Here is a 15,613-nt window from a genome sequence, read left to right as displayed (position 1 = left end):
AGTCTAGTCTAGTCCAGCCAAGTCTAGTCTAGTCCAGCCTAGTCTAGTCCAGCATTTTCTGTCCTTAACTGTCTCTGTTCTTCCTCTTCTCTCATTCCTCTCTTCCTCTGACTATCTTCTCTTTCTGTCTCTAACTCAGTCTTTTCTGTTGTCTCCATCAGTGTCCGACTATGAGATTGAGTACATGGAAAAGATGGTCTCTTCTTCATCGGTGAGTATCTATCCACAGTCAGATAGGAAGGTTCCTCTTCGTCTTCTCTTGAGAGCCATGTCTGCCTACGGTGGCCTTTCTCAATAGCAAGGCTATGCTCACCGAGTCTGTACATAGTCAAAGCTTCCCTTAAGTTTGGGTCAGCCACAGTGGACAGGTATTTTACCACAGTGGTCAGGTATTTTACCACAGTGGTCAGGTATTATACCACAGTGGTCAGGTGTTTTACCACAGTGGTCAGGTATTTTACCACAGTGGTCAGGTGTTTTACCACAGTGGTCAGGTATTTCACCACAGTGGTCAGGTGTTTTACCACAGTGGTCAGGTATTTTACCACAGTGGTCAGGTAATTTACCACAGTGGTCAGGTATTTTACCACAGTGGTCAGGTAATTTACCACAGTGGTCAGGTATTTTACCACAGTGGTCAGGTATTTTACCACAGTGGTCAGGTGTTTTACCACAGTGGTCAGGTGTTTTACCACAGTGGTCAGGTATTTTACCACAGTGGTCAGGTATTTTACCACAGTGGTCAGGTATTTTACCACAGTGGTCAGGTATTTTACCACAGTGGTCAGGTATTTTACCACAGTGGTCAGGTATTTTACCACAGTGGTCAGGTGTTTACCACAGTGGTCAGGTATTTTACCACAGTGGTCAGGTGTTTTACCACAGTGGTCAGGTATTTTACCACAGTGGTCAGGTGTTTACCACAGTGGTCAGGTATTTTACCACAGTGGTCAGGTGTTTTACCACAGTGGTCAGGTGTTTTACCACAGTGGTCAGGTATTTTACCACAGTGGTCAGGTGTTTTACCACAGTGGTCAGGTATTTCACCACAGTGGTCAGGTGTTTTACCACAGTGGTCAGGTATTTCACCACAGTGGTCAGGTGTTTTACCACAGTGGTCAGGTGTTTTACCACAGTGGTCAGGTATTTTACCACAGTGGTCAGGTATTTTACCACAGTGGTCAGGTATTTTACCACAGTGGTCAGGTGTTTACCACAGTGGTCAGGTATTTTACCACAGTGGTCAGGTATTCTGCCACAGTGGTCAGGTATTTTACCACAGTGGTCAGGTATTTACCACAGTGGTCAGGTATTCTGCCACTGTGGTCAGGTATTCTGCCACTGTGTACTCTCTGTTTAGGGCCAACTAGCATTCTAGTTTGCTCTGTTTTTTGTTAATTATTTCCAATGTGTCAAGTAATTGTCTTTTTGTTTTCTCGTGATTTGGTTGGGTCTAATTGTATTAATGTCCTCTCCTACTCTCTCTCTCTCCCCTACTCTATCTCTCACACTCTCACTCACACACACACCTTCTCTGTCTTTCTCACACACTCCTGCTCTCTCTCTCACACTCTCTCTGTCTTTCTCTCACACTCCTGCCCTCTCTCACACTCTCTCTGTATTTCTCTCACACTCCTGCTCTCTCTCTCACACTCTCTCTGTATTTCTCTCACACTCCTGCTCTCTCTCTCACACTCTCTCTGTATTTCTCTCACACTCCTGCTCTCTCTCTCACACTCTCTCTGTCTTTCTCTCACACTCCTGCCCTCTCTCACACTCTCTGTCTTTCTCTCACACTCCTGCCCTCTCTCACACTCTCTCTGTCTTTCTCACACACTCCTGCTCTCTCTCTCTCACACTCTCTGTCTATCTCTAACACTCTCACTCACACACACACCTTCTCTGTCTTTTTCTCACACTCCTGCTCTCTCTCACACTCTCTCTGTCTTTCTCTCACACTCCTGCCCTCTCTCACACTCTCTCTGTATTTCTCTCACACTCCTGCTCTCTCTCTCACACTCTCTCTGTATTTCTCTCACACTCCTGCTCTCTCTCTCACACTCTCTCTGTCTTTATCTCACACTCCTGCCCTCTCTCACACTCTCTCTGTCTTTCTCTCACACTCCTGCCCTCTCTCACACTCTCTCTGTCTTTCTCTCACACTCCTGCTCTCTCTCTCACACTCTCTCTGTATTTCTCTCACACTCCTTCTCTCTCTCTCTCACTCTCTCTGTATTTCTCTCACACTCCTACTCTCTCTCTCACACTCTCTTTGTCTTTCTCTCACACTCCTGCTCTCTCTCTCACACTCTCTCTCTCCATCCTCTGTCTGTGAAGAAACCTTCTGTTCTCTACTTGAAGCTGGACTCTGTGACAGACAGCCTGACCAAGCCTAACCACGGATCAGAACCCAACTCTCCCTGCACAGGGTACAACACACTGAGATACACACACACATACACACACACATGCACGCACGCACACACACACACCCTTTAGTCTCACACAATAATCAACATGAGCACTGCATTTTAAAGTCATTGGTAATTAGTTCTAAATGTCATTCAGATTTAGAAGGGTATGCCGAACAACATTTCATTATCCCGTTCTGGTCACTATTGTAATGCTTCTACCACACAGACATCCTGTCTGTTCTCCTCAACATCCCTCTTCCTTCTCTCCCCCTCTCTAGGAGTTTTGAGGAGATAGAGGCCCAGATCACAGCCCAGATGAAGACCCCGGTGCTGGGTTCTCGGCCCGGTCCGGAGTGGTCCGCTGGAGAGAAGGAGAAGACCAGGAAGAAAGAGAGCCAGTCACTCAGCCGGACACAGAGCACAGACAGGGAACATGGAGTGGTGAGTCACAATACCGAACTCTCTGGTTGTCAATCAATACGTTTGGGGGAGGTGGGGGGGGAATGGATCAATACACCTGATGAATTGACTGTGTGTTTCTCGTCGTCTTCCATATGCATGCTCTTTGTGTCAGGCTCGTCTCAGAATACAATGTTACGACACATTTTCTTTCCCAGTTTGCTATGCCGTGACCTCTCAACTCTGTCCGTGTCATGTGTACAGTAGAGGGCGACAGTGCCAACCCTAAATACTGTATGGCCTACAGTGTAGATGCTACCCCGGTTAAACTTTCAAATCCCTGGCTTAAGTTAACTTCTATAAGGTAACTACCATAAACAACCTACCGGCCAGCAAGAAACAACTCATACCTCCGTCTCAGCAACTCAGCCCCTCCCAACCTTCTGCTGACACTGCCCAAAGCTTTGCTGTGCAATGCTGACCCCCTCCTCACCCCCCTCCTCACCCGCTCCTCACCCCCTCCTCACCCCCTCCTCACCCCCCTCCTCACCCCCTCCTCACCCCCTCCTCACCCCGCTCCTCGCCCCCTCCTCACCCCGCTCCTCACCCCCTCCTCACCCCCTCCTCACCCCCTCCTCACCCCGCTCCTCGCCCCCTCCTCGCCCCCTCCTCGCCCCCTCCTCGCCCCCTCCTCACCCCGCTCCTCACCTCCTTCCGCCTCCCTGCTGCCACCCCCTGTACTGTAGCTACCCTCCCAGGGCCCTATGGAGGTCCTTGCCCCAGACGCACCCCACTTACCCAGGCTGTCTGAGTGCCCTGACCCCCTGGTGCACCTGGAGGCTGTGGAGCCTCACCTGGCAGAGACCAACCCCACTGCCTTCGCACTCAAACTACAGGTGTGTTGATTAGAGTCAGAGTCCTCCCTCGCGTGTCAACCTGCTTCCTGTTGGACCCTCTCTATCGTATTCATGATTTATCATGATTATTGATTTAGATGATTAATTTATCATGGTTATATTATTGATTTAGATTATTGATTTATAGTATTGATTTATAGTATTGATTTATCATAGTTATATTATTGAATATTATTATATTATTGATTTATCATGGTTATATTATTGATTTATATTATTGATTTATAGTATTGATTTATCATAGTTATATTATTGATTTATATTATTGATTTATTATAGTTATATTATTGATTTATAGTATTGATTTATCATAGTTATATTATTGAATATTATTATATTATTGATTTATCATAGTTATATTATTGAATATTATTATATTATTGATTTATCATAGTTATATTATTGATTTATATTATTGATTTATTATAGTTATATTATTGATTTATATTATTGATTTACATTATTGATTTATCATAGTTATATTATTGATTTATATTATTGATATATCATGGTTATATTATTGATTTATCATGGTAATACTATTGGTGTTTGAGGATGAGTGTGTCTTCTCTTCATTTTCACCCTGGTGTCTAGTCCGTTTCCTTTACCTTAGCTACTCCATTACTTTCATTGAGCTTCCTTTTATCTACAATATGTTAGCCTGTTAAGTGTTGACTGCTGTATGTGTGTGTGACTGTTTGGTGATCTGTGAGTGTGTGTGGGTACTGTAGGTGGGAAGTAAGTTGCCTCAACTTCTGGTTCTCTTTATGTCTCCTCCTTCTCCCTCCGGCCACACCCTCCCTTCTCCCACTCCTCCCCCTCCTCCTCCCTCTGGCAACACCCTTCCTCCTCCTCCCTCCGGCCACACCCTTCCTCCTCCTCCCTCCGGCAACACCCTTCCTCCCCTTCCCTCCGGCCACACCCTTCCTCCTCCTCCCTCCGGCCACACCCTCCCTTCTCCCACTCCTCCCACTCACCCCCCCCCCCACCCCCCGTCCTACCTGCGTCTCAGGAGGAACTGGTTCTAGCTGCTCTGAGGATAGAGGCTCTGCAGGTAGCCAAACACATCTCAGACAGCCCCTCCCTCTCCACTGTCACCCCCCAGGTACTGAGCTGAACCAGCCTGCACCTGTACCTGCTCACCGTGTGTGTGTGTGTCGATGTGTGACTGTGAGAGCAGCATGAGCGTGTCTCAGCCTGCCCCCCCCCCCATTTTAGTCACACCATTGTGTGAGCCCATGGCTGTTACTCAACAATAACAATAATTGCTGCTGCCTCTCCCTGTATTTCCCCACGTAACATCTCTAACACGGCTTGTAGCCCCTGACTTGTGACCCCTAACCCCTGAATTCCAATCACCAGCTTTCCTGAATCAATCAGCAGAAAAGAGCGCTGGGCCTTTTCTCTCCTTTGTAATCAAACCCATCCATGCATGTTGCCTGTTGGCCTGATCAGGAAAGGCTTCGATAAACACGAAGGTGACTTGGGATATCGTTGACTTCATCTGGGTCAGTCACCATCTGAAAACTCCACGTTATCCTCATTCCTAGGGTTGCACAATTCCGGTAAAATTCCCAGGTTTTCCAAGAATCCTGTTTGGAGGAATCGGGATTTCCACCTGCTTATTCTATCTTTATTCCGGGACTCTTCCAACACTGATTTCTGGAAAACTTGGGAATTTTAGTGAAAGCTACTGGAATTTTGCAAAACCTACTCATCAATCTGTAGTCATTCCTCAATCAAATGGGAGTCATTTTTTTATGATGATTTCTGGTAAATAACAACAACTAACAACAACACTGATGAACACAACAGGGTCACGCCAGATGTGCTGAAAGTGAGGTCTGTTGGGTAGGTTTCCTCAAGTGTCAACACATAACCTCATTTCAGGTTGAATGTCCGCAGAAAGAAGGTTCATTGACGCCTGGTTGAAGGTTTGGAGAAGGTGCGAGATTTCACAACTTGATTTTTAGATGTTTCATCACCCTGAAAGTAATCTACAGTCCACCTCTGGTCTCTTGGACTTCCCACCCCTATGGGAAGTCAGTTCCCGCTCAGCCCAGTCCAAGCTCTTCTCTGTCCTGGCACCACAATGGTGGAACCAGCTTCCCCCTGATGCTAGGACAGCAGAGTCCCTGCCCATCTTCCCCCTGATGCTAGGACAGCAGAGTCCCTGTCCATCTTTCCCCTGAAGCTAGGACACCAGAGTCCCTGTCCATCTTCCCCCTGATGCTAGGACACCAGAGTCCCTTCCCATCTTCCCCCCTGAAGCTAGGACAGCAGAGTCTTCCGAAAGGACCTGAAACCCTACCTCTGTCTATTCCCATGTCTCTTCCCCACTCCTCTTCCTCCTCTTCCTCCCATCTCGTCTCTGTCTCACGCTGTCTGATGTTTCCCCACTCCACAGTCCCTCCTCAAGAAGCCCAGCAGGTGGAATCTCTTCAGTTCACCCAAAGTAAGAGTAGAAATGTCACTCCCTAGTAACTATTCTCCTACTGACCAGTTACCCCCTAGTAACTGTTCTCCTACTGACCAGTCACCCCCTAGTAACTGTTCTCCTACTGCCCAGTCACCCCCTAGTAACTGTTCTCCTACTGACCAGTCACCCCCTAGTAACTGTTCTCCTCCTGGCCAGTTACCCCCTAGTAACTGTTCTCCTACTGACCAATCACTGCCTAGTAACTGTTCTCCTACTGACCAGTCACTCCCTAGTAACTGTTCTCCTACTGACCTGTTACCCCCTAGTAACTGTTGTCCTACTGACCTTTTACCCCTCACCCCCTGACCAGTCACCCCCAAGTAACTGTTCCCCCAATGCCCTAATCCAACTAAAGACAGAACTAGATCCCATCCACTTCTATCTAAAAGGTCTGTAACATGGACTCAATCTCTCTCTCTCTCCATATCTCTCTCCATCTCTCTCTCATCTCTCTCTCCATCTCTCACTCTCTCTCTCTCTCTCTCTCTCCATTTCCATCTCTCTATCTCTCTCTTTCTCTCCATCTCTCTCTCATCTCTCTCTCAATCTCTCTCTCTCTCTCTGTCTCCATTTCCATCTCCATCTCTCTCGCTCTCTCTCTCTCTCTCTCTCTCTCTCTCCATCTCCATCTCTCTCTTTCTCTCTTTCTCTCCATCTCTCTCTCTCTCTCTCTCTCCCCATCTCCCTCTCTCCCTCTCCCTCTCCCCCTCTCTCTCTCTCTCTCTCTCTCTCCCCATCTCCCTCTCTCCCTCTCCCTCTCTCTCTCTCTCTCTCTCTCTCTCTCTCTCTCTCTCTCTCTCTCTCTCTCTCTCTCTCTCTCTTTCTCTCTCCCTCTCTCTCTCTCTCTCTCTCTCTCTCTCTCTCTCTTTCTCTCCCTCTCCCTCTCCCTCTCTCTCTCTCTTCATCAATATCTTCTCGTCTCTGCTGTTCTGTTGTTCCCATTCCAATCCTCCGTTGCTAATGTGTCTGGTTTGTTATTGTCTGAAGGTTTACCTCTATGTAAAGTATATTAGGTAGAGGGAGGGAGGGAGGGAGGGAGGGAGGGAGGGAGGGAGGGAGGGAGGGAGGGAGGGAGGGAGGGAGGGAGGGAGGGAGGGAGGGAGGGAGGGGGTAGAGGAAGGGAGGGAGAATGGGAGGGAGGTAGGTAGAGGAAGGTAGAGGAAGGGAGGGAGAGTGGGATGGAGGGAGGTAGAGGGAGGGAGGGAGGGAGGTAGGTAGGTAGAGGGAGAGAAGTTGAGGGAGGGAGGGAGGGAGGTAGGTAGAGGGAGAGAAGTAGAGGGAGGTAGGTAGAGGGAGGGAGGGAGGGAGGGAGGGAGGGAGGTAGAGGGAGAGAAGTAGAGGGAGCGAGGGAGGGAGGTAGGTAGGTAGAGGGAGAGAAGTAGAGGGAGGGAGGAGGGAGGTAGGTAGAGGGAGGTAGAGAAAGGGAGGGAGGGAGGGAGGGAGGGAGGGAGGGAGGGAGGGAGGGAGGGAGGGAGGGAGGGAGGGAGGGAGGGAGGGAGGGAGGATAAAACAGTAAAGTATCTTACCTGGCAGAACAAAGCTTTATGTCAGTAACGACTAGGACCAGAGCCCTGTATAGTGCACTACTTTAGACCAGAGCTTTGTATAGTGCACTACTTTAGACCAGAGCCCTGTATAGTGCACTACTTTAGACCAGAGCCCTATATAGTGCACTACTTTAGACCAGAGCCCTGTATTGTGCACTACTTTAGACCAGAGCCCTGTATAGTGCACTACTTTAGACCAGAGACCTGTATAGTGCACTACTTTAGACCAGAGACCTGTATAGTGCACTACTTTAGACCAGAGCCCTGTATAGTGCACTACTTTAGACCAGAGACCTGTATAGTGCACTACTTTAGACCAGAGCCCTGTATAGTGCACTACTTTAGACCAGAGCCCTGTATAGTGCACTACCGTTCAAAAGTTTGGGGTCACTTAGAAGTGTCCTTGTTTTTGAAAGAAAAGCTATTTTTTGTCCATTTAAAATAACATCAAATTGATCAGAAATACAGTGTAGACATTGTTAATGTTGTAAATGACTATTGTAGCTGAAAACGGCAGATTTTTTTAATGGAATATCTACATAGTTGTACAGAGGTCCATTATCAGCAACCATCACTCCTGTGTTCCAATGGCACGTTGTGTTAGCTAATCCAAGTTTATCATTTTAAAAGGCTAATTGATCATTAGAAAACCCTTTTGTAATTATGTTAGCACAGCTGAAAACTGTTCTGATTTAAAGAAGCAATAAAATGAACAGGTAGAAAGAACTCTCTATATTAGTGGGGCTATAAATCTCCTACACCCCCATGAGGCCCCAATTCAATCAACTCATCCTCTTATCCCCCATAGAGAGGATTAAACCATTTACGTTTTTTTGTGGGGTTGGGGGGGGGGGTTAATAAAGTTAGTAGGTAGTCTAGTGGAAGCCTTAGGAAGTGCAACATAACCAATATCCCACTGTGTCTACAATAGGGGTTAAGTAAAAAAAAAAACAACTACAAGCCTCAGATGTCCCACTTCCTGGTTGGATTTTTCTCAGGTTTTTGCCTGCCATATGAGTTCTGTTACACTCACAGACATCGTTCAAACAGTTTTAGAAACTTCAGAGTGTTTTCGATCCAATACTAATAATAATATGCATATATTAGCACCTGGGACTGAGTAGCAGGCAGTTTACTCTGGGCACCTTATTCATCCAAGCTACTCAATACTGCCCCCCAGTCACCAAGAAGTTAAGTGCATTAGATGACATGTGTTTTCCCTAGATGACATGTGTTTTCCCTAGATGACATGTGTTTTCCCTAGATGACATGTGTTTTCCCTAGATGACATGTGTTTTCCCTAGATGACATGTGTTTTCCCTAGTTGACATGTGTTTTCCCTAGATGACATGTGTTTTCCCTAGATGACATGTGTTTTCCCTAGATGACATGTATTTTCCCTAGATGACATGTGTTTTCCCTAGATGACATGTATTTTCCCTAGTTGACATGTGTTTTCCCTAGATGACATGTATTTTCCCTAGATGACATGTATTTTCCCTAGTTGACATGTGTTTTCCCTAGATGACATGTGTTTTCCCTAGATGACATGTGTTTTCCCTAGATGACATGTGTTTTCCCTAGATGACATGTGTTTTCCCTAGATGACATGTGTTTTCCCTAGATGACATGTGTTTTCCCTAGATGACATGTATTTTCCCTAGATGACATGTGTTTTCCCTAGTTGACATGTGTTTTCCCTAGTTGACATGTGTTTTCCCTAGATGACATGTATTTTCCCTAGATGACATGTGTTTTCCCTAGATGACATGTATTTTCCCTAGATGACATGTATTTTCCCTAGATGACATGTATTTTCCCTAGATGACATGTGTTTTCCCTAGATGACATGTGTTTTCCCTAGATGACATGTGTTTTCCTGTTTCGATGCAGGTGCATGATAAAGGTCCATTCTAAATCAAAACAAGATTCACACATATGTTATTTAGTCTATGTAAAGACAAGATCAATAATATTCTAATGGGTGACAATATTGTCCTGTGAATGATGCCTTGTTTTTGTTGCGACTTTTTTCAAATCTCACACCTCATTTAACCTAGCCCATAGGTCTATATATTTTTCGATAAGGTTTGTATCACAATTAACATATTATTATATATATTTTTTACCAGGTAAGTTGACTGAGAACACGTTCTCATTTGCAGCAACGACCTGGGGAATAATTACAGGGGAGAGGAGGGGGATGAATGAGTCAATTGAAAACTGGGGATTATTTGGTGACCGTGATGGTGTGAGGGCCAGATTGGGAATTCAGCCAGGACACCAGGTTTAACGCCCCTACTCTTACAATAAGTGCCATGGGATCTTTAATGACCTCAGAGAGTCAGGACACCAGGGTTAACACCTCTACTCTTACGATAAGTGCCATGGGATCTTTAATGACCTCAGAGAGTCAGGATACCCGTTTAACTTCCCATCCGAAAGACGGCACCCTACACAGGGCAGTGCCCAATCACTGCCCTGGGGCATTGGGATATTTTTTCTAGACCAGAGGAAAGAGTGCCTCCTACTGGCTCTCCAACACCACTTCCAGCAGCATCTGGTCTGCCATCCAGGAACTGACCAGGACCAACCCTGCTTAGCTTCAGAAGCAAGCCAGCAGTGGTATGCAGGGTGGTATGATGCTTCTTCTTAATAAAATATACACATTAATCCGCTTTACAAGGGACTACATACATACGCAGTGCGTGAGTTTCAAATGCCTCAAAGATAATTTTCACCACTAAAAACAAAATCTACTTTATAATTAAAGCATTACATACATACATACAATCTTCACTTACAATATGCGCCTCGGAATTCTATAAGGACCCGCGCAGTTGCGTCCCAAATGTGTCTGTCTTCACTTGTAGCCTGTGAGATTACTTAACAGGCATTGGCTAATAGGAACTGAGATATCTGAGAGCCATGTGAGTGAGAGGTGCTTCGGAGCACGCAGCCGGGAGAAGGGAATTATAAATCAAATCAAATCAAATCAAATGTTATTTGTCACATACACATGGTTAGCAGATGTTAATGCGAGTGTAGCGAAATGCTTGTGCTTCTAGTTCCGACAATGCAGTAATAACAAGTAATCTAACTAACAATTCCAAAACTACTACCTTATAGACACAAGTGTAAGGGGATAAAGAATATGTACATGAAGATATATGAATGAGTGATGGTACAGAGCGGCATAGGCAAGATACAGTAGATGGTATTGAGTGCAGTATATACATATGAGATGAGTATGTAAACAAAGTGGCATAGTTAAAGTGGCTAGTGATACATGTATTACATAAAGATGCAGTAGATGATATAGAGTACAGTATATAAATATACATATGAGATGAATAATGTAGGGTATGTAAACATTATATTAGGTACCATTGTTTAAAGTGGCTAGTGATATATTTTACATCATTTCCCATCAATTCCCATTATTACAGTGGTTGGAGTTGAGTCAGTGTGTTGGCAGCAGCCACTCAACGTTAGTGGTGGCTGTTTAACAGTCTGATGGCCTTGAGATAGAAGCTGTTTTTCAGTCTCTCGGTCCCAGCTTTGATGCACCTGTACTGACCTCGCCTTCTGGATGATAGCGGGGTGAACAGGCAGTGGCTCGGGTGGTTGATGTCCTTGATGATCTTTATGGCCTTCCTGTGACATCCGGTGGTGTAGGTGTCCTGGAGGGCAGGTAGTTTGCCCCCAGTGATGCGTTGTGCAGACCTCACTACCCTCTGGAGAGCCTTAAGGTTGTGGGCGGAGCAGTTGCCGTACCAGGCGGTGATACAGCCCGACAGGATGCTCTCGATTGTGCATCTGTAGAAGTTTGTGAGTGCTTTTGGTGACAAGACAAATTTCTTCAGCCTCCTGAGTTTGAAGAGGCGCTGCTGCGCCTTCTTCACGATGCTGTCTGTGTGGGTGGACCAATTCAGTTTGTCTGTGATGTGTACGCCGAGGAACTCAAAACTTACTACCCTCTCCACTACTGTTCCATCGATATGGATAGGGGGGTGTTCCCTCTGCTGTTTCCTGAAGTCCACAATCATCTCCTTAGTTTTGTTGACGTTGAGTGTGAGGTTATTTTCCTGACACCACACTCCGAGGGCCCTCACCTCCTCCCTGTAGGCCGTCTCGTCGTTGTTGGTAATCAAGCCTACCACTGTTGTGTCGTCTGCAAACTTGATGATTGAGTTGGAGGCGTGCGTAGCCACGCAGTCGTGGGTGAACAGGGAGTACAGGAGAGGGCTCAGAACGCACCCTCGTGGGGCCCCAGTGTTGAGGATCAGCGGGGTGGAAATGTTGTTGCCTACCCTCACCACCTGGGGGCGGCCCGTCAGGAAGTCCAGTACCCAGTTGCACAGGGCGGGGTCGAGACCCAGGGTCTCGAGCTTGATGACGAGCTTGGAGGGCACTATGGTGTTAAATGCCGAGCTGTAGTCGATGAACAGCATTCTCACATAGGTATTCCTCTTGTCCAGATGGGTTAGGGCAGTGTGCAGTGTGGTTGAGATTGCATCGTCTGTGGACCTATTTGGGCAGTAAGCAAATTGGAGTGGGTCTAGGTTGTCAGGTAGGGTGGAGGTGATATGGTCCTTGACTAGTCTCTCAAAGCACTTCATGATGACGGAAGTGAGTGCTACGGGGCGGTAGTCGTTTAGCTCAGTTACCTTAGCTTTCTTGGGAACAGGAACAATGGTGGCCCTCTTGAAGCATGTGGGAACAACAAACTGGGATAGGGATTGATTGAATATGTCCGTAAACACACCAGCCAGCTGGTCTGCGCATGCTCTGAGGGCGCGGCTGGGGATGCCGTCTGGGCCTGCAGCCTTGCGAGGGTTGACACGTTTAAATTTTTTCCTCACGTCGGCTGCAGTGAAGGAGAGTCCGCATGTTTTAGTTGCGGGCCGTGTCAGTGGCACTGTATTGTCCTCAAAGCGGGCAAAAAAGTGATTTAGTCTGCCTGGGAGCAAGACATCCTGGTCCGTGAAGGGGCTGGTTTTCTTTTTGTAATCCGTGATTGACTGTAGACCCTGCCACATGCCTCTTGTGTCTGAGCCGTTGAATTGTGACTCTACTTTGTCTCTATACTGACGCTTAGCTTGTTTGATTGCCTTGCGGAGGGAATAGTTACACTGTTTGTATTCGGTCATGTTTCCGGTCACCTTGCTCTGATTAAAAGCAGTGGTTCGCACTTTCAGTTTCACACGAATGCTGCCGTCAATCCACAGTTTCTGGTTTGGGAATGTTTTAATTGTTGCTATGGGAACGACATCTTCAACGCACGTTCTAATGAACTCGCTCACCGAATCAGCGTATTCGTCAATGTTGTTGTCTGACTGAATTATAATTATTATATTCAGCCCAAGGCACAATGGCCACTGGGTGCAAAAGGCATGGATTATTTTTTTAGGTGGCATTGCAGCCACACTAAGGGGATGCTGCTGAGAAATTCAGGGCATTATCAAGTGCTTGTCAAATTGTGAATGAGAGACTGATGAAGTGTGTGCAGCCTGCTCAAAAAAACAAAACAGAGCTCATGCCTGTCATGCTACTTTTTTCAAATCATCATTAGAGTCGCATCATGCAGCCTAACAATGTATTAAAAATCAACACATATTACCCAACGTATTACCCAACATATTACCCAAAACGCTCAACACAGAATATCCGCACTCTCTCAAATCGTTTGTAGAAAACATCCTTTCGATTTTATTCAGCTTTGTTCAATTGTATTCTTCATACTGTAAAATAATGCCACGGAATTATAAGCTAATCTTGTCTGCTAAATGAACTAGTGTAGCCCACAGCCATGTGGCACAGCAAGATCAGGACCTAACATGAAGACAACTCAGAGTATGTAGCCCACAGCCATGTGGCACAGCCAGATCAGGACCTAACATGAAGACAACTCAGAGTATGTAGCCCACAGCCATGTGGCACAGCCAGATCAGGACCTAACATGAAGACAACTCAGAGTATGTAGCCCACAGCCATGTGGCACAGCCAGATCAGGACCTAACATGAAGACAACTCAGAGTATGTAGCCCACAGCCATGTGGCACAGCCAGATCAGGACCTAACATCAGGACAACTTCTTCTGAAATAGAATACATTTTCTTCATATCATAATGTTTATTTAGACCTGTCTAAAATAAATGGATTTATTGTGATGGTGTAGGATATATTATATGGATTTATTAGACTTTTTAAAATGTAGCTGTTCCAAAGGTCTGCATATCAGTGGCTTGTAGGCTGTGTGTGGAAGCCAGGACATGCTAAATGTGTTTACGTTAATTAACAGTCAATTACCGGTTGACCGGCACAACCCTAGCTGCTACCCTATTCCTATCCCTCCCCCAGCAATACCGCCTCTTTCCCTTGCCTGGACCCAATCACAGCCAAGCTGTTGCAGCTTCAGCCAATCACAGGGCCACAGCTCTGGGATTGACGATTGCTTATGTTGCTACCAGCTGCCCAAACCTCCAGGAGCATCATTGCAGGGAAAAATCTAAGAGGGATCCTTGGGACGTCTAACTCTGATGTAACCCCATTGAAGTTCACATTTAAAATAGTTCAAGTAGGGGTTAGGTAAAGGTTATGGTTAACGTTATGGTTAAGGGTTAGGGTAGAGGTTACAGTTAGGTGTAGGGTAGGGGCTAGGTAAAGGTTATGGTTAACGTTAAGGTTAAGTTTAGGGTAGGGGTTACGGTTAGGTGTAGGGTAGGGTAGGGGTTAGGTAAAGGTTATGGTTAACGTTAAGGTTAAGTTTAGGGTAGGGGTTACGGTTAGGTGTAGGGTAGGGTAGGGGTTAGGTAAAGGTTATGGTTAACGTTAAGGTTAAGGGTTAGGGTAGAGGTTACGGTTAGGTGTAGGGTAGAGGTTAGGTAAAGGTTATGGTTAACGTTAAGGTTAAGTTTAGGGTAGGGGTTACGGTTAAGTGTAGGGTAGGGTAGGGGTTAGGTAAAGGTTATGGTTAACGTTAAGGTTAAGTTTAGGGTAGGGGTTACAGTTAGGTGTAGGGTAGGGTAGGGGTTAGGTAAAGGTTATGGTTAACGTTAAGGTTAAGTTTAGGGTAGGGGTTACAGTTAGGTGTAGGGTAGGGTAGGGGTTAGGTAAAGGTTATGGTTAACGTTAAGGTTAAGTTTAGGGTAGGGGTTACAGTTAGGTGTAGGGTAGGGTAGGGGCTAGGTAAAGGTTATGGTTAACGTTAAGGTTAAGTTTAGGGTAGGGGTTACGGTTAAGTGTGGGGTAGGGTAGGGGATAGGTAAAGGTTATGGTTAACGTTAAGGTTAAGTTTAGGGTAGGGGTTACAGTTAGGTGTAGGGTAGGGTAGGGGCTAGGTAAAGGTTATGGTTAACGTTAAGGTTAAGTTTAGGGTAGGGGTTACAGTTAGGTGTGGGGTAGGGTAGGGGTTAGGTAAAGGTTATGGTTAACGTTAAGGTTAAGTTTAGGGTAGGGGTTACGGTTAAGTGTGGGGTAGGGTAGGGGCTAGGTAAAGGTTATGGTTAACGTTAAGGTTAAGTTTAGGGTAGGGGTTACGGTTAGGTGTAGGGTAGGGTAGGGGCTAGGTAAAGGTTATGGTTAACATGAAGGTTAAGTTTAGGGTAGGGGTTACAGTTAGGTGTAGGGTAGGGTAGGGGTTAGGTAAAGGTTATGGTTAACGTTAAGGTTAAGTTTAGGGTAGGGGTTACGGTTAGGTGTAGGGTAGGGTAGGGGCTAGGTAAAGGTTATGGTTAACGTTATGGTTAAGGTTAGGGTAGGGGTTGCGGTTAGGTGTGGGGTAGGGTAGAGGTTAGGTAAAGGTTATGGTTAACGTTAAGGTTAAGTTTAGGGTAGGGGTTACGGTTAAGTGTG

General features: G+C 46.1%; 1 protein-coding gene across 5 annotated transcripts in view; it reads left to right on the top strand.

The window, feature by feature from the left end:
* The window catches only part of LOC139377008 (transforming acidic coiled-coil-containing protein 2-like), a 63,001-nt gene that overhangs the window by 25,440 nt on the left and 21,948 nt on the right, over positions 1 to 15,613 (top strand). Inside the window, exons 7-12 of one of the 5 annotated variants that reach the window (XM_071120062.1) lie at positions 162 to 211; positions 2,338 to 2,429; positions 2,693 to 2,855; positions 3,560 to 3,709; positions 4,743 to 4,835; positions 6,138 to 6,185. In XM_071120062.1, coding sequence (XP_070976163.1) covers positions 162 to 211; positions 2,338 to 2,429; positions 2,693 to 2,855; positions 3,560 to 3,709; positions 4,743 to 4,835; positions 6,138 to 6,185 — 596 coding nt within the window. The remainder of the gene's footprint in view (positions 1 to 161; positions 212 to 2,337; positions 2,430 to 2,692; positions 2,856 to 3,559; positions 3,710 to 4,742; positions 4,836 to 6,137; positions 6,186 to 15,613) is intronic. The other 4 variants (XM_071120063.1, XM_071120065.1, XM_071120064.1 and 1 more) reach the window with 4 other exon arrangements.

The sequence above is a fragment of the Oncorhynchus clarkii genome, chromosome 20, assembly GCF_045791955.1.
Source record: "Oncorhynchus clarkii lewisi isolate Uvic-CL-2024 chromosome 20, UVic_Ocla_1.0, whole genome shotgun sequence".
Taxonomy (NCBI): domain Eukaryota; kingdom Metazoa; phylum Chordata; class Actinopteri; order Salmoniformes; family Salmonidae; genus Oncorhynchus; species Oncorhynchus clarkii.
Note: the sequence above shows the minus strand (reverse complement) of the source record. Positions and strands in the feature narration are given on the sequence as shown.